This window comes from Pezoporus wallicus, unplaced genomic scaffold (assembly GCF_028554395.1).
Source record: "Pezoporus wallicus isolate ANWC-B61680 ecotype Strahan unplaced genomic scaffold, APGP_CSIRO_Pwel_v1 contig_7265, whole genome shotgun sequence".
NCBI lineage: Eukaryota > Metazoa > Chordata > Aves > Psittaciformes > Psittacidae > Pezoporus > Pezoporus wallicus.
The window spans coordinates 336,920-357,968 of NW_026635568.1; the positions used below are offsets into that span (position 1 = coordinate 336,920).

The 21,049-nt window shown below is 48.1% G+C and overlaps 1 protein-coding gene across 11 annotated transcripts in view; it reads left to right on the forward strand.

The window, feature by feature from the left end:
- DTNB (dystrobrevin beta) overlaps window positions 1-18,902 on the forward strand; it is a 197,085-nt gene extending 178,183 nt beyond the window's left edge. For 8 of the 11 annotated variants that reach the window (XM_057396792.1, XM_057396798.1, XM_057396800.1 and 5 more), the window contains 5 exons: window positions 2,508-2,667; window positions 9,086-9,175; window positions 12,275-12,328; window positions 15,833-15,868; window positions 17,816-18,902. In XM_057396792.1, the coding sequence (XP_057252775.1) occupies window positions 2,508-2,667; window positions 9,086-9,175; window positions 12,275-12,328; window positions 15,833-15,837 (309 nt within the window). In that variant the 3' untranslated portion in view covers window positions 15,838-15,868; window positions 17,816-18,902. Of the gene's footprint in view, window positions 1-2,507; window positions 2,668-9,085; window positions 9,182-9,841; window positions 10,005-12,274; window positions 12,329-15,832; window positions 15,869-17,815 lie in introns of those variants that run through there. The other 3 variants (XM_057396797.1, XM_057396795.1, XM_057396799.1) reach the window with 3 other exon arrangements.
- Window positions 18,903-21,049: the final 2,147 nt, after the last annotated feature.

A 21,049-nucleotide genomic window follows, 5' to 3' on the forward strand; every position in this document is an offset into this window, starting at 1 on the left:
GGAACAATTCTGCCATGCTGTCTCAGGCGCTGAATGGGGAGCACAAAGCGATGGTCAGGGTTTTGCTACGAATTGATACAAATTTAGACACTGCTGCCTATTTCTGTGCACTTTCAGGTCACTTCTTGAAGTTTTATTTGAGGTTTCAGGGAAGTGAAGTTGCTGGTGTGTTACGTGCATTTTCTAATGATTGTACCTTCAAAATATGCCGTTTCTCTCCTGCAGCCCTCCCCCCTACAGACACCCCTGCCACATTTTACTCACTTCTTTTAATCCCCCTATTATTAATGCAGTTTCAAAAAGACAATTTTACACATGACAGGTTTTCATGTTAATAAGAATATCAACTCTGGGCTGGCAGGGATTAGTGAAGCTGCAGCCATCCCCACATGGTCCCAAATAGCGTCCTGTTCCTTGGTGCTCCCATGGGAAGCAGGGCCTTGCAGCAGGGCAGCACTCAATGTGAGGATGGGAAAGATGTGCTGGTGATAGATGCTGTGCCTTGCAGCAGCAGCACAAGGATCGACTGTGCAGGATGCTGGCAGTGTCACCGTTGCACAGGGTGCGGGTAACGTCACCGTGCATTGGGTACTGGCAGCATCACCATTACCCAAGGTGCTGGCGGTGTCACCATTACACAGGGTGCTGGTGATGTCACCATTGCGCAGGATGTTGGCAGTGTAACCCTTGCGCAGGGTACTGGCATTGTCACCATTGCATTGAGTGTTGTCGGTGCCACCATTGAGCAGGGTGGCGGCTGTGTCACCATTACACTGGGTGCTGGCCCCCTCACAGTTACACAGGGTGCTGGAGGTGTCACCATTGCACGGGTGCTGGCAGTGTCATCGTTGCAGTTTGCTGGCCTAGTCACCATCACACGGGGTGCTGTCAGAGTCAGCGTTGTGCATCGCTGCTGTGCCAGCTGAGTTGCCCCTATAACTGATGCACGTCAAAGGGAGCAAACAATGAACAGGCTTAAAAAAAGACGAAAACCACACGGCACAAACAAACCAGGTATTTGCTCAGAGGGGTTGTACGGTTTTAATGCCCTTAGCATGTAATTATTTATGAGTAGCTCTCCTTTAATCAACGGCAGCATAGGGACCGTGCTTAAACATAAACACAGTCACAGATCATAAACCCTTGCTGGCAAAGCCAGACAAAACTGATCACTAATAGCTTTGCAGTTGAGCAAGAGGGCTCAGAGATTGTTGACAGACACGAGTGGCTGCAGAGAACAACCAGATTATCAACACTAAAGTAGTACTGTGTGCATTCAAAGCACTTGTAAATAATGGCCAACGCTTGGGGAAGGGTGATGCATTGCTCCTGGGCAGTGAGGTGAGTGCTGGAGAGGTTCCCAGCGCAAGGGGTCCATCCTGGCTGTGCATGAACAGCCAGAGGAGGCAGATGAGGCACCAAGCTCTCTGCAAAGGTCCTTAAACACCCAGCGAGGTGCCTCAGTGGTGAGTGCCTCCTTGCTCACTCTCCTGCTGACACCACATGCCAAGTACTTAACTGACATTATTTCTTTGAAAACATGGAGCCAGTAAGTGCATGTCAGTAGGCTCCTATATTTATCTCCTCATACATCCATCAGTCCCTCTCCTTTCCCTGCTCGTCCTTCCCATGCCAAACCTCAGGTTGTGCTCTGGAAGCTTCACTGGGACATCATCTTCTTTGAAGCCAGTGGGAGTTGTGCCTGAATGATTACAACAGTTTTCTCTGAGCATTCAAACTGCAGGAAAAAAATATTCTTAATTTAGTTGCGATTTACTATGAAGTGCACCAGACTTTGGGTAAGTAGGCAGTACCTGAGAGACCCTTGGGGCTGTCACTTGCCATCCATGAAGAGCTGCAGGGGAGCACAAGAAGCCTTATGAAGGAAGGCAACAGCACAAGCTGCTCACAAGGCTCTTGGAGCAGCACTGCAGAGACGGGTAGGTTTGGTGGGAAGAAAATGTAAAATCAAAAATTTAAAAATCACTATTTTAGTAATAAATAAGAATCTATAAAATATATAAAAATAAAGTAACAAAGGGAATGGACCTTCTGCAGAGCCTCGGTGACACCGTGGAGCTCTGGGGGTTTCCTCACTGCTGCCTGTGGGAAGGATGAGGAGATGCCAAGCGATGATGGGTCCCTCTGGAGCACAGGAATGAAAAGGTCACCCAGTGCCATCCCAGGATTTTTTCCAACTTGACAGTTGACCAGTGACACAGTAATCATATGGCAAGGAAGACTGGGTGAAATCCTGCACCAGAGCAGCAGAGCTGTGAGTGCCATGTGTAGCCAATGCGTGACACACTGTGCCCAGCATGCCACCATCATGGGGTCCTCCCACAACAGCTACTGTTCATGTATCACGTTGCTCAAGCTGAGCATGTTTTGGTGAAGCGTCTTTCCTTATGCATTTCTTTTCCTTTTTTTTTTCAGAATTATTTTTAGATATTCACCAAAAAAAAAAGTTGAAAATTTGGAAACTGTGTCTCGTGTCTCCTGTGCAGGCGCAAGCAGCAGGCTCGGCACAGTCCTCACCCACCCATGGAGCCAGCCGCCCCATGCCCATGCCCGTCAGATCCACCTCCGCCGGCTCTACCCCAACTCACGTCCCGCAGGACTCACTCACTGGAGTCGGGGGAGATGTGCAGGAAGCTTTCACACAAGGTGAATATCACACAGAACGGAACCACATCTGGTGTTAATACTGCATCGTCATGTAAAAGAGGGGACATTCAGACTGATACAAGGAAGTTTTTCCCTGTGAGGGTGGTGAGGCCCTGGCACAGGTTGCCAACAGAAGCTGTGGCTGCCCCATCCCTGGCAGTGTTCAGGGCAAGGTTGGATGGGGCTTGGAGCAACCTGGTCTAGTGGAAGGTGTCCCTGCCCATGGCAGGGGGTTGGAACTGGATGAGCTTTAAGGTCCCTTCCAAAACAAACTATTCTGTGATAATTCTATGTGTAACAAAAGCCTAACTCACTGATACTGAGACAATAATTACGATCCCCTTTCGTGCACTCTAGATCAAAGAAATTGGGGGCACATTTTTAATCTTTACAACTTAATGAAATTATTTCTGTGATGATGATCTTCCCTCAGGGGAAGGGATCTTCCACCCCAGAAAGTTACTTCCACAAGTAATCTAACAGACATTAAAAACTGGTCATATTTTCAAATGTGGTGGTTGAACTGTGCTATGATTTGCAAGACAGAAAAAGCACTTTAATGACTGAAAGTAGGAAAACAAACAGCTCTCTTATTCAGATTATTTAGCTAACAGCTGCCCACCTCTCTGCTGGTTATGGGGCAGAAAGGGAGATGAAATTTTGCAGCACAATGTGGTGAAGGCTGTTCCTAACGGAGCACTTGGCTGGCGTGCACATCTGCAGAATGGCTCATGTGCTCTGCTAGAGACACAGACATGCAGCAGCCCTGTGGGGAGAAGAAAAAAAATGTAAAGTGCTAAACCTGAGAAATGGAGGAAAGAGGAGAGGAGAGGGGAGAGGAGGGGAGAAGGGAGGGGAGGGGAGAAGGGAGGGGAGGAGAGGAGAGGAGAGGAGAGGTCAAGAGAACAGGGAAAGGGAAAGAACAATAGGAGAAGAAGATGGGAAGACCATGATGAAGAAGCAGAAGGACACACAGGACAGCAACATTCTTCTTGCTCCAACCATTGGAGTTCCTTCTTTTGCACTTTTCTACATGTTACTCCCCTGTGCATTTGCAAAAAATACCACTTTCTGGCCTAAACTCACTGCTGCCAACTGCCCCAAAAGTAGACATAAGAAATCTAATTACCAGATAGCTTCAGCTGCATTCCTCTCTGTCCGCCTTGTCCTCCGTTTCTTCAGTGAAATCAGTATGGTTGGATCAAATGGGTAAGCTGTCCATTTGGGAATAATACAGCTTATTGTGCTTTGAAGAAAAGCAGGGCAGCAGTTGACATACGTATTTTTATCCCCCAACTTCTGTAGGTAGTGTGAGTTTATACTTAGCTGCTGTTGCTTTTAAAAAAGAAAAGTTTTACAGTCACGCGTTTACGTTTCAAAAAAGTCCAACTTTCCCATGTCAAAGCCATTGTGAGCTCGAGAAAGCCTCCAAGAAGACAAGCAGATGAAATGGAAAGTTGTTCAGCTCAATGCAGGCCACTGCCTCTTCCTCAAATACTGGAGACTTGGCTGCCTGATGATGTGGGAAGGCAGCAAGCAAAGACACAACTGTCAGTCTGGTGTCAAGGAACTTGGCAAATATTTTTTTATCTTCAGGGACCTTCTCACTGCAGAGGGGGAAATCAGTGATTCTTCAGTCCTAGCTACTGCAACTCTGCTTGTGGTGAAGGAAGCGATTCCCAGTAGGAACAGATGCCAGTTTTCAGTATTTCTCAGGAGTGGTGACTCGTGGGTTTTCTGTGCTCTTTTCTTGCTTTTACCCACATTGGTCCAAAGTTCTTCATCTTTACTATTCCAGAAGCATCCCAGGATCTACAGCTGTGAGAACAGCAGCAGGACTTGGTCTCTCCTCCGACAGACGTGGAGATTGTTTCTGAACATGATCCACATTTCTGGAGATGGACATCCACTCATATATTATATTCTTCTGATTGACAATAAAAGAAGGACAGAAAATACACCTTCCACTAATGGTCTGGCTAGGACTTCAGCTGTTTGTGGGCAGAAACAACCGGCAAGCAGCAACCCTTCATATGGACCTCTTGGTACTCCATGAGAAATGCCACTGGATATTGGACATCTTAGAGCCTCTAGTGCCAGGGCACTGCAGCCTCTCTTGTGTGTCAGTCCTTTGCAGTCAAGAAGAGCCCTTGCCTTGTTGCAGAGGTCAGGTTGTTTAGTTCTTTAAAAAATGACAAGTTTTATCATATGGAGTCTCAAAACTAGAGGTGGTGTTTTCTCATTCTGGGTAGGGAAGATCGTGAATATTAGTGTCAAATACCTTTGTCAGATGGACAGTCTCCTTTCAAAACAAACAAACATGAAAACAAACTTACCAAAACTGATGATATATTTCAAAACCAAACATATTTTAAATAAAAATTTGCATTTATCAGCTGCTCATTGGATGTATCCTTCTAGAACAATCTTCTTCCTTGCCTAAATGAGCTGCTGCCAGAAGAAGGTGGGGAAAGAGACTACAAAATGGTAGCAGAGGAGTAGGAAGTATCAGTGAATACTTATAGTTGGCATGTGATGCCAAGTGAGGACTGCAAGCATACTCAGTATGGGGAAAGGCTGATATTTGTTCTCCAGAGCCAGGTGATGGAGAACATCCAGTCAGAAAACACTAAGCATCTACAACTCAACTGTGAGAAGATATGTCTTTTATGATCCCATTGATAGGAGCAAGCTCCTCATCTCTAAACACTTCCAGAACCGACAGCAGAAGCAGGCATTTCCAGGGAGGCAAGATGCCAAATACCAGAGGCACAACACTCCATCTGTTGCTGTGGGTGGTCCAGTCGCCTCCTCTTCATCTCTACAACAAGTTTGATGGTTACAGCCGAGAGCTCTCAACTGATTTCTTTGGCAGCTGCCTCTCCTTCCCTCCTTTGCAGATTGGCTTTCTTTTTCCAGGCTGAGTGAAGTGGAACAGCAGCGCAATGAGTCCTACCAGTTACTGGGAAAATCTGGTCTATCTGTCTCATCATTTTCCCCTTTTCTTTTTTAATTAGGAAAGCACAAAGAGATGAATTGATCTTCTTTCTGCTGCTAGGAGTAATGAGCACATGATTATAGTAGTACAGTCACTGTCCTACTTGATCATTTTTCACTTTACAGTATTGCTTTGGCATCCAAATTTGCTCTCAATCCATCTGTGGTTTTTTTTTTTGAAGAACCTGGCAAAAGCCATGACAAAGCAAACTTCCTTCTGCACAGTTTACAATCACCAGAGGTGTCTTCCTCAAACTCCTGGCTTCAGTAGAAACTGATGTAATTAATCAAGGGCTCATTCATGCCTTTCACCTGAATGACTGGTTCAGAACGGGATAGTCTTTGTCAGGACCTGTTAATATTGCCCAAAGTGAAAACTTGTTTTTTTCTAGGTTTTTTTAACACCTGACAGCATTGCAAACGTGTGTTGCAATGAACCAGGTGGTGTAAAAAACTATTCTGGGTTGGGCTAAGGACTTGTGCGGCAGCTGCATCACAACAGCTTGGTATCGGTGGTGGTGATGGCTCCCCAGAAGCAAAACACCTATAGGCAATGCCTGCAGTACAGGTATTGGGGTGGGGGGGTAACAAAAACATTTAAATTCTTTTTGCTAACTTTCACATATCCACCAGATTCTTATAAAATGTCACTATGGAGTGAGGAGGAAAAGGGAGGGAAGATGCCAGCGCTGTTCCACCTCTTGCTGCTGTGACCTAGGAATGGGCAGGGATGCCAAGTCTTCTGTGAGCTTCTCCATCAATGCAGGAAGGTTTAGAGAAGGAAACCTTTAAAGAGTTGAATCCCAGTGATCTTGATCATGCTCCATCCCTGGAAGGGTTCAATGCCAGGCTGGATGGGGCTTGGAGCAACCTGGTGGAAGGTTTGCCTGCTGTGGCAGGGGGTTGGAATTAGATGATCTTTAAGGTCATTTCCAACCCAAACTACTCTGTGATCCTATGATTTTATGATAGAGTCTTAAGATTAGATAAGTTTCCTCCATAGGTGATCTCTCAATCTTCCACTTGGCCAGAGGAAGAATGCAGTAATACAGTATGAGAATAGAATGCCTTGATGGCATTCCAGTTGAAATACACTGATACAGAGGCCATCATCTAATTAGAAAACTAATGCTGCCCTTTATCATCTTGAAGAAGAAGAAAACATCCCTCAGGATTTCACAGAGGCAAATAGGATCCACCACCACCAGCAGAAAGATGGAAGTTCCTCATGTGATAACTGCAGTAGTGGCTTATCCGACTACTAGAACAACTCTTGCAAGAAAAAATGGTCAGCAGACTCCTTAATAAGTTTCCTGGAATGATCCTTCCGGAAAGGCAATCTGTGCAATTAGTGCTATTTCATATTAATCATGCAAAATCAGGCAAATTCAAGGCAAGTGGAGAACACAGGAAACAGGATAAAATTTCTGTGTTTGTATATAATAAATAATTTAATGCCACCAGCCAGGAGGCCTTTGGGTGGCTTCTGCACGTAGATGCCCAAACGAGCTCATTAACATTACTCATCTCTTTCACAGGGGAGACAGGCTGGAATTTTACAGCCTTTCACTCCCAAAAGTAACCTCAGGTAGGATGGCGGCCGTGCTTCCCTGTTTCCCTGTCCCATACAGTGACAGAACTCTGAACATCTGGAGACCTGGATAAAGAGGCCTCCATTGTATAAGAGATGCAGAGGAGTCCCCTGTATCACAGGTCCCAGACTTGTTGGCCAAAATCTGCTTTTTTTCCCAGGTATTGCATGCTGTTTGCACATGCACAAGAAGACCCAGTGCCTTGATGCTGGGTTGGGCATGATGCCGGTCAGTTGGCAGCCTAACCTGGAGGGAAAGCTGCCGATAGAAAGCACGTAATCTCAGTAGCATGCTCTAGCAGCGCTCAAACAGCACTAAACTCCACAGGCAAAATGTAGGAGTAGGTACTTGGACACCCCCCAGCCAAGGATGGAGTAAAAGCCAGCACCCCATTTGGAAGATTAAAGCGGCATGTCTGGAATGAGAGATGTCTGACTTCAAACGAAAGTAAATGTGTAATGTACAGTTGTCATTATTGCAGTTGAGTACAGCTGCAGAATGTCACATCACATGTCTGGCAATCCCACACGTGTTGTCTTCATGCCCTCACTGGAGCAAATGACAGGACGGGATCTCAAGCTCCGAGATCTTAGAGCATGATCAGGCACTCAGCATCAAAGTGGTGCTCCTGGAGGCTGCACCAGGGCGGACATCTGGTGGGATAACAGCCTGCTTGAAGCCATTTTCTGTGAGCAGTTAAAAGCATGGGAAAGGCTGAGATGGGGCCAACACACCGTTACAGGAACCTGCTCCCAGCAAAGGCTCAGCTCGGGGCCATCAGCGCCGCAACCTGAGAAACTGCGGCTACAGACCACCTGCCGGGGCAGAAAACGTGACCCCACACCTTCAAAACCTCCAAATAAAACTGAAACAGCGCAGCGCAAAAAAGGGTGCCAGAGGAAAGGAGGCTCGGCGAGGACAAGGAGTGACGTCTGCAGCGGCTGCAGGCGTTGGGGCTCTACAAAATTGGGCCGTGACCGGCAAGATGCTCTGCTGCAAGAATATGGATGTTTTTGCCAGAGGGACCAGCACAGGGAACCAGAATAGATGGCTGAGAAGATCATTATCTTCCCAGCATCAAGCAAGAGGCAATAAGCATCATCCCCGACACATGGCAGCTTGCTCATCTCTTTTACAGGCAGCAGCCAGTGTGACAATTCCTTTGCAGATTGTGGCCCCTTGCTGGTCCCTGTCGTTCTGGCAGAGCTGTGGCAGATGTTCAGGGTGCTAATGGCATCCCTCAAACAGAGCCTCGCACAAGACAGGTTTTCAGACAGTAAACAGGCAGGTCAATGTCACCATGAGGGACAGCTAAGTGCCCATCCCCTGGCTGTGTGGCACACCGAGGAAGAAGACTGCTTCCTCCATCAGTGCAAGAGGAGAGCAAGAATTCGGTTATCTTTTATTCTGCTCAGACCTCAGTGATATTGATTGCACCAGAGAAGCCAGCAGTGATAACGACTGCACAAATGAGGAGCATGGATGAGCTGTGTCACGGCCAGCACCCAGCAACTCCTGTCCTGGGGAGAGAAGCATCTGCCCTTGAGCTGTCATACGAGCACTGTCCTTGTCAAGAAGAGTGGTGTGATAGCTAATTAGCCAAAGAGGTGATCAGGCAGACAAGCAGAACTGGTTCCAGAGCAGGTCCCCATCCTTCACTAAGAGGAGCTACTTTGACAGGGTGCTGCCATACACCAGCACACCAAGCTGTCCTGCAGGGGGGACCCTGGTGAGGACCAGTGAGGGACACGTGGCCAAGCACTGTGTCATGAGGAGGTTGGGCAGTGTCAGAGGGGCACGTGTAATTCCTGCTGTTTGTCTGCTCCCAGGTACGAGGAGGAACCTCCGCAACGACCTGCTGGTAGCGGCCGATTCCATCACCAACACCATGTCATCTCTGGTGAAGGAACTTCATTCAGGTAAGAGTCAATTTAGCGGCACACGCGCACAGCAGGAGAACAAGAGCTTGAAGCCACAGGCTGGAGATTGAGATTGCCTCAAGATTTATTCTTTACAAAAACTATTTAAAGCATCATGGGAGGATACGGTTTCATTTTTTGAGTGATAAAACATCACTTTTGTAGCTGACATCGTTGAGAATGCCAAGTACCTCCTGAACAGGCTGTCCACTGATTTTATCGCTGATAGTTAAGGCAATACTCTGGATACCAACCTGGCTGGTGACACCGTTGGTGATTCATGAAGCAGACTTGTATCTAGCTCCCATTCTGCTGTGCATATTGATCCATGCCTGTGTAGCAGCACTGAGCAGCTTTTCCAGTGTACCCTGCAGGCAAGTCCCAGACCACTCATTAGGCAGAAGTGCCACTTCCCTGTCCCACTTCTGGAAGCCAGAGCTCCTTAACAGCACCAGACAGCAAGTCATAAGCCAGGGCAGAATTTTTGAGTGAGTCTCCCTAAACTATTGCTTAGTGATGGCAATGCTTGAGCAGCAGGTGAAACTCCTCTACAACGAATGCCCATTAGAGGCCATAATTGCAAACATACAGAAAAGGTACATGAGGATTAAATAGCAGTGTGAAAAAAAAGATTATTATTTTCTTTGTTCGCTTTTACTGTGCCAGTGAACACCTTGATGGGATGGGAGCAGCTCCTGCTGTAGCCCAAGGATGCATCCTGTGGCTCTCGAGCCTTGTCAGCAATGGCGTTTGTGATCATCTACTATTCCAGCAGCTTGTCTGTGGGCTGCCCTCTCTTTTAAGGGAGAAATAAAGCATTCTGTATTCAGCCTGAACCTCGCGGTTTCTGTTTCACGCCTCCCCCAGCCCATTGCTGTATCCGGTAGTGGCATCACATAATCCCCTTCATAAACTTATCAAACTCCATGTTAAAACCAGTTAGGCTTTTTGTTCCCACTGCCCTTAATGAAGAACTCACAGTTATAAATCGGGTTGATATTTTACTGCTAAGCCGTAAATTCACCCAGTCTAAATCCTGTGTCTTAGCTGCAAAGGCAGCTGTGAGTTAATAAAGTCTTTCATGTATGACAGCAATATCACTGGTGCCATTGCAGTGAAGGGCCATGTATTTCTTCAATAAATCACCATGCTCAAGATGCACACAGCTCTCCTCCCTCTAGGCTGGAACCCAGTGAACAAACCCGCTGCCCAAAACAGATGTCTGCAGTAATTTATTCTTTGCTTTTAACAGAAGAGCACATTTGCAGCGGTGTGGCTGAGCTCAGGCTCTGGCCCTGGGTGGCTGGTAACAGAGGTGAAAGGTTGGCTGGACCCACAGCTCTCCTGCCCTCCTCTGAGATCCCTGGCAGCTTGGCAAAGGCAAACAGCCCAGGTTTGCATTACTGACAGCCCTTTCAGGCTTGTCAGGGATCGTGCAAGGCAGTTACGGTTCACAAGGGAGTGAAAATGGAATTAATTACAGTCTCCTACTTGAGGATATGCAGATACTGAAGAAGGCTCCCTTGAAAGTCTCTGAAATCATTTCATTTGTGTAAATTAGGAAAAGCATGAGTTATCCTCAGCTGATGAGAGTCGGTGGGATTTAACACATATTGTCCCGGAGGTAAGCTGTGAGAATAGACACCTCCTCCAGCCCCAGGCTCACCCAATATAGCTGCAGGCATTGTGCTCTGAGGGTTCTGTGAGACACTGGTGTGTGCACCACCCACACCTCTGTTTGCTTCTCCCTGCCTTTGCACAAGCTCGGAAAACAGATTCTTTTGGAAGGGAAACACTGCTTGGGGTTACCCCTTCCTAGATGGGCTTCCATAGATGCTCTGGTTGTGCTCCCAGCCATCTCCTCCTGCACCAAAAGCCTGATGCTCCTGGTGCTACCTAAGGAACACTGGCATCACTTTTACACCAACTGAGCTTAAAAAGACATGCAGGGATGATCTCCAGGGACCAGGCATGATGCTGCTGGATGGCTCAGCCCTCCCCTGTCAGGCTGCCCAACAGAAGGCAGGTTCAGGACCCAAAGCAGCTATTTTGCTTCAGGTCGTGACTCTTGTGATTAAAAATGTTTTGGTTTCGTCAGTGATCTCTTCTGCACTGGCACTAAGGACTCATCTGTAGCCATCAATTAGCAGGCACTGAGTGTGACTCCTGGATGTCTCATCGATCCTGCTGTTAAAGCAACAAAGAGAGCAAATGTCTGTAAGATCCTCTTTGATCAAATCAATTCAGAATGCTTCAGGTTTTCAAACTGTACCTTTCATTGCTCTCAGCAGCATGTGAAGTAGGCAGAAGTGATACCACTGCTCATAAATGTTACCTGTTTACACAGGTCTCATTGAAATGTTGTGCAGAGAGATACAAGCCATCATCTGCAGAAGAATGTGACCTTCTGCTCCCACTCTCTGCTCCATAAATACAAGCCTGGTCATAAACTCTCTTCAACTTAATCAGAGTTAAATACAGTGAATCACCAGCTCTCAGGAACAGAACAAGCACTGGTCTCTCTAGGCACAGCCTGTCCCCAGTTTTGTGGCTTTGCTCCCATGTCAGCATTGGCATCACTGAACACCTTGCATAGGCACCTGCAGCACCAGGAGGGACCCTCCAAGCTTTTCACCACACCAAACCGTTATATTTCTACCTTAGATTTGACCTCAGCATGAAAGTTGTGTCTTCCTTCCCTCTGTGTATATTGTGCAGTTCTTCATTGCTTACAGCGCTGAAGTAATAGTGCACAAGGGACTTTGGTCCCAGTACTGCCGGGGCAAAGTAGTAGTCCACTAGTAGTCCATTCTTCTGGACAATGTAGGCACTGCTTCCAGCTAGCACTCTGCAATCCTCTGATCAGGATGGTGTGGGAACTGTTTTGCCACCAGCAGTGAGCAGATATCATGCCACAGGAAGGATGATGATGGGTTCTCCACCTAGGTTCTCCTTAGGAACCTGGACACTCCTTCCCCTCCAATGTCACCTATCCGTGAAAAGCCAGTTCTGCCTTGCCACAGAAAAGCCCCCCCAGCATCTATTCCCTCACTTCCTTGTCTCATGTCTGCTTTTATTTTTGTTTTCACTTTTTTGAAGCAGAGGAAGAAGATGAAGAAGAAAGAGAAAAAATGCAGAATGGAAAGGACCGAGGTAAGGGGACAAACTACAGCCTCTAAACTGTAAAACATTTTCTGACTTGCTCTTCTACAGGAGCCCAGTTTGCCATCTCCATTTGGAGTCTCAGGAGAAGGCTCTGCACGCGGGTGGCTCCAGGTGGAAGCAGCCTGTGTTGCTGCTACACCACCTGCAGACACAGCACAGGTCTGTTTGTCTGGTCTGGTCATCACCGTGCTGTTCTCTCCAACATCTGCCATGACTTGAGGTGACATCATGGCCAGGCTTCCTTCAGCATGTGTATTCAGCTTTCAAGAATGTTTTTCTTTCAGCAAAGGTCATGCACAGAAATGTGTCAGAGGAGGAGGAGTTGCTCCGAGTGCTGCAAGAAATCCAGTTCATATGAATGTATTAGAAAAAAACAAGGCATGGGATAGTGACCAGTGAAGGTCCTGAGCAGTGGAGCCATCATCTGCTGAGCCACTGCCTCCTGTGACCTTGGCTGGACAAATGTTCAGAATTACTCTGCTGATGGTAATCCTGTGTAGGCAGCCCTGTCGGAGGAGTGCCGTTTCACAGGAGGTCTCTTTCATCTCTGCTATCCCTGGATTGCAGGTCTGCATACTAATCCTCCCCAGACCACATCTTCCTTTGGTGTGAATGAACCATGACACATGCTAGCAGAGTTATTCCCGGGGCTGGAAGTTATCATCACAGGCGTGGAGCGAGACTTGCAAACAACCGTGCAGCGTACGGTTGAGTTGGAGGGGTCTGCAGGAGATCTGCTCCTCGTGTCGCACTCCACAAGCCAACACCAAAGCGCCTCCCAGGCCCTTCCTCAGGAGCAGATCTTGCTCAGGGGTCTCATCTTTTGCTTTCTTATGTTTTAAACCAAAGCACAAGAAGCAGACTCAGACAGGTTTGGATCAGCCCAAGCATTTGTCTCACTGGAGCCAAAACCTAATTTCAGCATCAACAAACTGGAACTTTATCCTTTTTCCTGTTGTACGCACATTTTCCTTCTGGCTAGGTTGAAGCTGCGGGGCTCGCATTTCTCGCCAGCTCATTTTCCTAAGTTTTCGTGTCCAGTGAGTTGTGCAAAGCAGTCAGGTGTTTGGAAATGCTCTGCTTGCTGATGGTTTGTCCATCAGTATTAGATGTGATAAGTTTGTTTGAAGTGCATCTCTATTAGACATTAGAAGTTTGTAGGAAAAAGTGCAGTCAGTAAGTTTGATTTTAGCTAAAACAGGATTTTTTAGAGCATTGGCTCTAAATCACAGGACCCTTTTTGCCCTAGAACATTCCTCTTTGCTTAAATATTTTAGATGCTTAGCAGATGACCCTTCTGCTTTTTTCCAAATGCACACTGTATCTTCATGGGAAAAGGGGATTTTGAAGAGCTGCAATATGATGTATAGTAGCAGAGACCTAGTAAGACAAATTCAGTTCTGTTACTCATTGCAGCAGCAATGAAGTCGACAGGGGGACACTACTGAGACATGTAACCAAAAGCAGAGTTTGGTCCAAAAGCCTTTGTGTGGAATGTAAATACTATCTCTGCCAGAGAGTAAGTGATTTCTTCATGTCACAAAGTTACTGCGATAAAAATCTGGCAGAAGAATCAAGGAATGGTCGATCCATAAAGTGCCGTCCTGCAGAGTGCACACACTATGGGAACTCCTCCAGCCACTGAAGTATGCATGTCAATGGGGCATCAGGCTCTGGGATTTGTGCAGTCTGTGTTGGAGATGACATTCTGAAAGCACCCATTCTCTGCCCCATGTTATCTACAGGGACTTAGGGCCAGGGTGCTCCAGGTGCGTGGGGTTGGATGGGGCTGGCCAGCAGCAACCTCTACCCACCCCAACTTCATTCTTTGCACAGCGACTCTGTGTGCATCCCCATCTCAGCAAAACTTTCCCTAGCTGGTGCGTGAGCCTGTTACTTCCTCCCATCCTGAAAGAGCAAGAAGAAAAATCACTTGCAGCTCGTGTAATCCACCAGCTCTGCACTGGTGTAGACAAGGGAGGTGCTGGTCCTCACAGACTCTGCTGGCATGTGTTTCCTAGGGTCAGCAGTGCCCCTGGGCTTCTCCACAAGTTTCTTCACAAAGTATTTCATATTTCTCTGTGTCCCAATTAATCCACCTCAGAACTTGCTTCCCTGCTGGAGAAGCTTGCGTTCATACACTTGATATAGCAGTGGTGTGGTCTGGCTTTAGCAAGATGAAATCATTCGGGAAGACTCCCAAGTTGGCTGAGCCTTTTGTGGTTAGGATTACAAATTAAGCAGCATCTCCAGAGAAGAAGTCTACAAGGTTTCCAGGCACAGAAGAGCACAGTCGGGAGCTGGCAAAGCCTTGTCTATGCAGTCACATTAGATGTCATCCCACAGCGGTTCTGCCAGCCTCAGTGCTCAATTTGTGTTACCCCTTCTTGAAACCAGGCGTTATGTATCCATGCATTGCACATGTGCCAGACATTATTCTAGATTGGATGTCCTGCAGTCACTGTGTGCCATGGTCCTGCTGCCTGTCTCCAAGACAGCCTGCTCCTGTTGGTGATCAGTAGGTGAACCCAAGACAGGATCACCTGAAATGAGACTCTCCATGAGCTGGTCCTTTCACGTATTGGCTGTTTGGATTTTATAACCCCCAAACTGCTAGAAAAGAGCCTGAAGATCTGCTCTGCCACACTGCTAAAGAAAGTGAATGCACACAGCTCCATGGGGAAGAACCTGGGGTCCTGGTGAACTCCAAGTTGGCCCTGAGGCAGCAGTGTGCCCTTATGTGACAAAGGCGAATGGTTTCCTTGTCTGGCAAAGGATTGCCAGTTGATGGAGGAGATCTTTCCCATGTGCTCAGCACTGGTGAGGCCACCCGTGTGGTGCTGAGTCCAGTGCTGGACTCCCCAGTAGAAGCAGGACATGGACTGGAGAGAATCCAGGGAAAGATTATGACAGTGCTTAAGGCGTTAAAGCATCTGTCACACAAGGAGAGGGTAAGAAAGCTGGGATCAAATCAGTGTGTGTGAATAACTGATGAGAAAGAGTAAAGAAAATGAAGCCAGAGTCTTCTTAGTGGTTCCCAGTGAAAAGATGAGAAGTATTGGGCACACATTGAAATACAGGAAATTCAGCTTGAACGCAGAAAATACTTCCTTACCATGAGGCTGGTCGAACTCCGGCACAGGTTGACCAGAGAGGCTGTAGGGTCTTCACTCTCAGAGATACTCAAAACCTGGTGGGACAAGGTCCTGAGCAGCCCACAGTGGCTGACCCTGCTTTGGGAGAGGTTGGACCAGGTGATGCCCAGCGGTTCGGGCTCACCTCAGAGGTGCTGGGATTTCTGGGATTTAGTGAGAGCAGGAGCCCTTTCTTACCTACCTCATATTTCAGAGGGCTTGCCGTTTATCCCAATGCATGTGAAGCTGTTTGCAATCCTGAGAAGAGTGAGCAGCAACAGATGGGGAGTGTAGATTTTTCATTTTATAGGAAATAAGAATACCTGCTTTCTGAACATGCTTTTTCCCTGTGTTGCAGGTTAGGTGGACGACCACAGGATGTACAGTAATTCAGGTAAGGATGGGTGGATTTTTTTCTTCCCATTTCCAGCAGCACTGCTCTGTACACACCATCCCAGTGTGTAGGTCCCTGATCACCTCCTGCCCTTGTCCTTTATCTCTCTTTCTGCAGAAGGAAGGTTCCCTGCCTGCCCATCATTCCACAGCCATTCAAAAGGATGTTGAGTTTTTTCCTTGTTAAGATCCAATTCTGCAGACAGTGGGAAAACATCATTAACTTCAGTGAGAACAGCATTATCTCCTGTTTTATTAGTATTGCTTCTATACTGAGAGGCCCCAGTGAGGAAACAGAACCCTATTGTGATGGACACTATCCAGATGTACTAAAAATACAATCTCTACCCTCAAAGAGCCTGTGCTTTAAGTTATAATAAGGCACAACAGATGGATAGACAAACAGGTGTTTGGAGAGCATGAGATAGCAGTACAGGAGAAAGCCTGAGCCCTGTGGTGACAATACCTCTGAAGGACTTGATTACGATCTTTATCTTCCCCATCTGAAAAGCTTGTAGGATGGCACCCGATCAGGTTTCCACACTCGGTGGGTATTTGCCATAGCCACAATACCCATCTTTCACCATTCCCAGTGGGAAGAAGGAGGGTTCTCGTGGCAGATAAGTGTACTGAGGACACACACATCATTAGCAGGAAAGGGATGGGGTCTGGTGTCATAGGTAACCTTCCTTCTAGCCCCTTTTCCTTCACACTGCAAGTTTGTTCATTATAGAAGCCATGCAGGAAAACAGTCTTTGGTCTTTAACTTACCGGCTCAGCCCATGGTGGTAGTAGACAGATGAACTAGTCAGAATGGATCTAAAGAACAATTTTGCATAATAAAACCACCACAGTTGTCCTTTAAAGGTAATTTGCAAAGGAGGAAGAAGGGAATTTGCCCTTTCTGCCTCCCTGCCATTTCAGCGGTGGATAGAGATAACCTGAAAGTGACTTGAGAGTTTTTCTGATAGTTTTTACATTAGAAATTCAAGTCCTCCCTCATCTGAGAAACAATCTGGTAACTCAAGAAGGAGTGAAATTACACCATTAGAGAGGAAGCCAGCAGTGGAGAGCTGTTTATACCATGTGTGGCTTTTTCATAATGTCCCTTTAATTCTAATGGCTTTGGAAAAAAGGATGGCTTTGACCCTGCTCACCCCTTAGCCACTGATCTGGAGATGGAAGCTCCCTGTTTCCTGAGAAGCCCAGCAGTGCCTCCAACACCACTAAGACTGGCACTGCTAAATGCTAAATTAAAGACAACCAAACAAATAAGAGAGAGAAGCTACTTTCAGGTTTCTTTATTCTCCAGACAGAATTACAAATTCCGTGAAACAAAAAAAAAACCTTTAAACTTTGGTGGTTCTTCATGTTCCTTGCGTTCCCATTCCTGGTGCCCAGAACTGTAGTGTGTCCTCCTGAGCTTTCCTGGTGGTGGTGGTGGTGGTGGTGGTGTCTGGCCAAGCCACACTGGTGGCTCCAGCCACCCTTCGGCTCTGGCTGCCCACTGATGATGGAGGGGGCTGGGATGGGCAGCATCATCAGGGGCTTTCTATTAACAGATCTTGGCTGTCCTTGGGGGAAAATGCTCAGCACCAACCTTACCTTGCAAGTCAAGTGTGTTGGCTAGTGGGCCTTTGCTGGCAGGAGCTGGGATCAGCCACAGCACCGTGGTCCTGGTGTCATTGGCTCAGAGGCTCATGATTCCTCTGTTTCCTGGCTTGTCGTGGGTCCAAGGTGAGGAGCCCCAGGGTCAGCAGGACACTTGGTGGTCACAGTGTCCTGCTGACCACCAGGCTTTGGTGGTTTGGTCTGCTCTAAGCTTCCCCGGGGTGGCCCCAAAGATGCGCAGCCCCATACGGAAGGTTCAGGAGCTGATCTCCAAACCAGGCCGGAGCTCTGAGCTCTGCAGATGCTGATGGCACGTTGTGTGTTTCTGGTGATGCAGGCATGGAGGGTCACGCTTACAGTCGAGAGACGTCTCCCCATCCTTTGGAAGTGGCACGTTTCAGCTGATACATTTACCATCGTGCAACTGTGACCGATCTCAACCACCTGCTGACAAAAGCGGCTTTCTCCAAACCACCCAGAGGGCTTCCCCCGTGGGCACTTGCCTCTTAGGTCATTGCATGTACTGTTTTCCTCCATGTGTTTACTAACAATAATCAAACTCAGCAATTTATGGGAGGTTTAAAAAAAAAAGAACAAGACAAAAGGAAAGCCAATACTCCCTGCTCCTAAGTGTACTGACCTTCTTTGATTTCCTCCCAAATGGTGTCATCATCGCGTCGCACAACGGTTATTTCCTCTTGAGTTCTACCCCTCGCTGTGCATTAAATGATGGGTGTAGAGCCTTGTGGGGTGCCTTGCGTGTGACATGGAGGGGGGTCTGCCTTCCAAAAACCACCTTCTGAAAGTATCACACTGTCTGTGTGGATGTCTGGTTGCCATCATGGGCGATGCCACATGTCATCCCGGGAGGAAATGGCAGGGCACACCACGGGTGAAGGGAGGCACCGTCTGCCTCCCAGCACTCCTGGCTCTGCTGCTGTTCAGACTGTTACAGAAATTTCCCTTTACAGGCAGGGAATTCAGGGACAGCCATTGCTAGGCTTAGATTAGCATTTCCACATTTGTTTTCAGGAGTCCAGTTCAGTTTTGTTTAAATTAAGAGAAACAACCAGGTTGTGAAGTCTGAGGCTAGCAGCTGACTGCTCGCTGATGCTCACTGAGCTTTTCTTCCATGGCTGCTTAGAAAACATCATGATCAGTTCCAATCACTGGCGATTTTTTTCTTTTTTTTTTTTTTTTTGGTGCTTAGGAATGTTATTTTTAGTGGAAGGAGCTGAGTGTCCTAATGCATCTATAAATATTTATCAGGGGTGATGAATGGAATGGAGTGATAAACCCTGAAACCAGCCCTCAGCTTTTCTTCCCATCTGAACTGATACGTGGCCTTGGCTCTCAGTGGAAAGTGCTCGTTGGGTACCTACAGCCCTTGGGGAGAAAGGAAATAAACATTTGTGGTGGCCACAGATTTGGTTGAATATAAATATTGTGAATGAGCTGTCAAGAAGGAGAGGAAAGTGATGATAACCTGGTGCAGCGTGTTAGGTTTAGCCTGCCAAGGGGAGCATGCTCGCGGGGACAGGGGAGGTTTCATGTGTGTTTTCAGATGAATTTGTTAAATGAGGACCTGCAGCAGCTTTGGTTGGAGCATGGAAAATAGGAATGTTTTGCTAATGGCTGCACTCAGGATGCTGCTGGGGTGGTGAAGGCTGTCAGCAGCTGGAGGGGTTATGGCTGTACAGGCGTAGGGGCCTTCGCCCTGCTGACCAGAAGTGCAAGAGGCCAGCAGCACCTCCTGGCACCTCACGTGAGCAAGAACCCAGGGGCATGCAGCAAAGTCCCACTGGGTCCAGTATCAGAACCACAGGTGTCTTCCAGGGATGGGTCATCTGCACCAACAGCAGTGCCAGTGGTGGGGGGCTGCACCATGGGACAGCCTGTGCCGGTGATGGGAGAGCCGTGTGGGATGGTGGGGTGAAGTCACCACCTCCTTAGAAGTGCCAGGGCCCAAACTGTGGCACGGAAATGGAAGGCAGGGATGAATACACATCTCTTTCCGCCGTCAGGGAAGCCTGGATCCCAGGGGAGCATCATGTTTGCTGCTTTTATTCTGTTATGTTGCACTCTGCAACTTTCCCTTCTTGTTTTTGCTACCCCGACTGCCCAGAGGCAGATCCTCCTGCCGCAGCCACAGCCTTGGACACAAGCATCTCTCTGAGCCTGTGGTCCAGCTGCAGGTGGAGGAGATGCAAGGCCAGGCACTCAGAGGGGAGAGACCCCCCACACACCAGGGGTCTTGCAGCCAGCCCTGACACCCTACAGGGATCATGGGTGGACATGGATGGGAGGCAGCCATCACTTCATGGGCTGATGCAAGCTCAGGTACGGCAGGGAGGGTGCTTGTGCCTCTCCTTCCCCCCAGTCACAGGAACAGTGATAGCCAGTGGAGCTGGGGCTTGTTCAGAAAACCTGGCAGAATCGATGGGAGTTTTGTACAGACACAGCCAGGAAGTTGTCTGTGTATGTTAAATGTGTCCCTTCGTGCCGTGGCTCTGCATTACCTCACCCATGATACCATTTGTTTTAGCCAGCAAAGTGTTTTAGCAGATGCTTTATATTACTGGTTGGTTGGGGCTGCAGGTTGTTGCTGGTGGCTGCAGCCCTGGCTGCTGCAAGAGGACAGCCTTCACTCAGGCACCACTGGAGTGGGAGGAACCTGTATCCGCCCTGATCTAAACAGTCCTGGAAAGGCTGCAGTCCTGCAGTCATTGTGCACCCTGCAGCCAGCAACAGCAGCCCATCAGTGAGACTAGCTGGGTCCATGCGTCACATCACCAAGGCCTGAGCTTAATTACACTTGACCTCATCAGCCTGCTTCTTATGGCTTCCCTCCGCAGCCACTTGGAGGTGATGGGGACGATGCCGCAGCCATTCCTGCCTTGCCCTGCGATGCATGGTGATGCCAAGCAGAGCACGGTAGGTGGCTTGGCCAGTGCCCTGGGCAGGCTGTCGTGACATGATACCCAAGTGTGTCATTTAGGGAAGTAACTGCTGGTCTACAGACCCTGTCAGAGAAGTCCAGCTGGTGCACATGTCACTGCTCCTGGCACTGGGGTAGGCAGTGTGGGCTCAAAGCACAGCCTGGGGCACAGACTGGTCCAGCCAAGCCCAGAAAGTACAAAGACAAGCATGGATGCTGTACTGTGGCCAGCAAGGGTGTTCCTGAAACAAGGCAGGATGCCCAGGATCATTTTGCGCCCCAGTAGCACCAGGCACCTCCATTGGTGACATACTGGGACATTGTGTAGGGGAAAAAACACCCAGCACCCCAGCTTGCTTACAATTAACTTCGAAACCTGCTTAGGAACTGTTGTTTGCCTTTGGAATAATAGCCTTAAGCCTCCCAGGAGGAACAGTTCAGGCCTGGCTTTAATACATGTCCCCAGGCTGTGCCCCCCTCCAGTGTTACTGCACCCCAGCCCTGGCACGGGTGGGTTCCAGAGGCCATGGCACTGTGCTGGGTACCGGTTGCTCCCCAGCCACTCACCCCAGCCCTTGCTCGGTGTCCTGGAAGCTCCATGGAAATCTGCTCTGGAGAGCTGGAGAAGCTGCC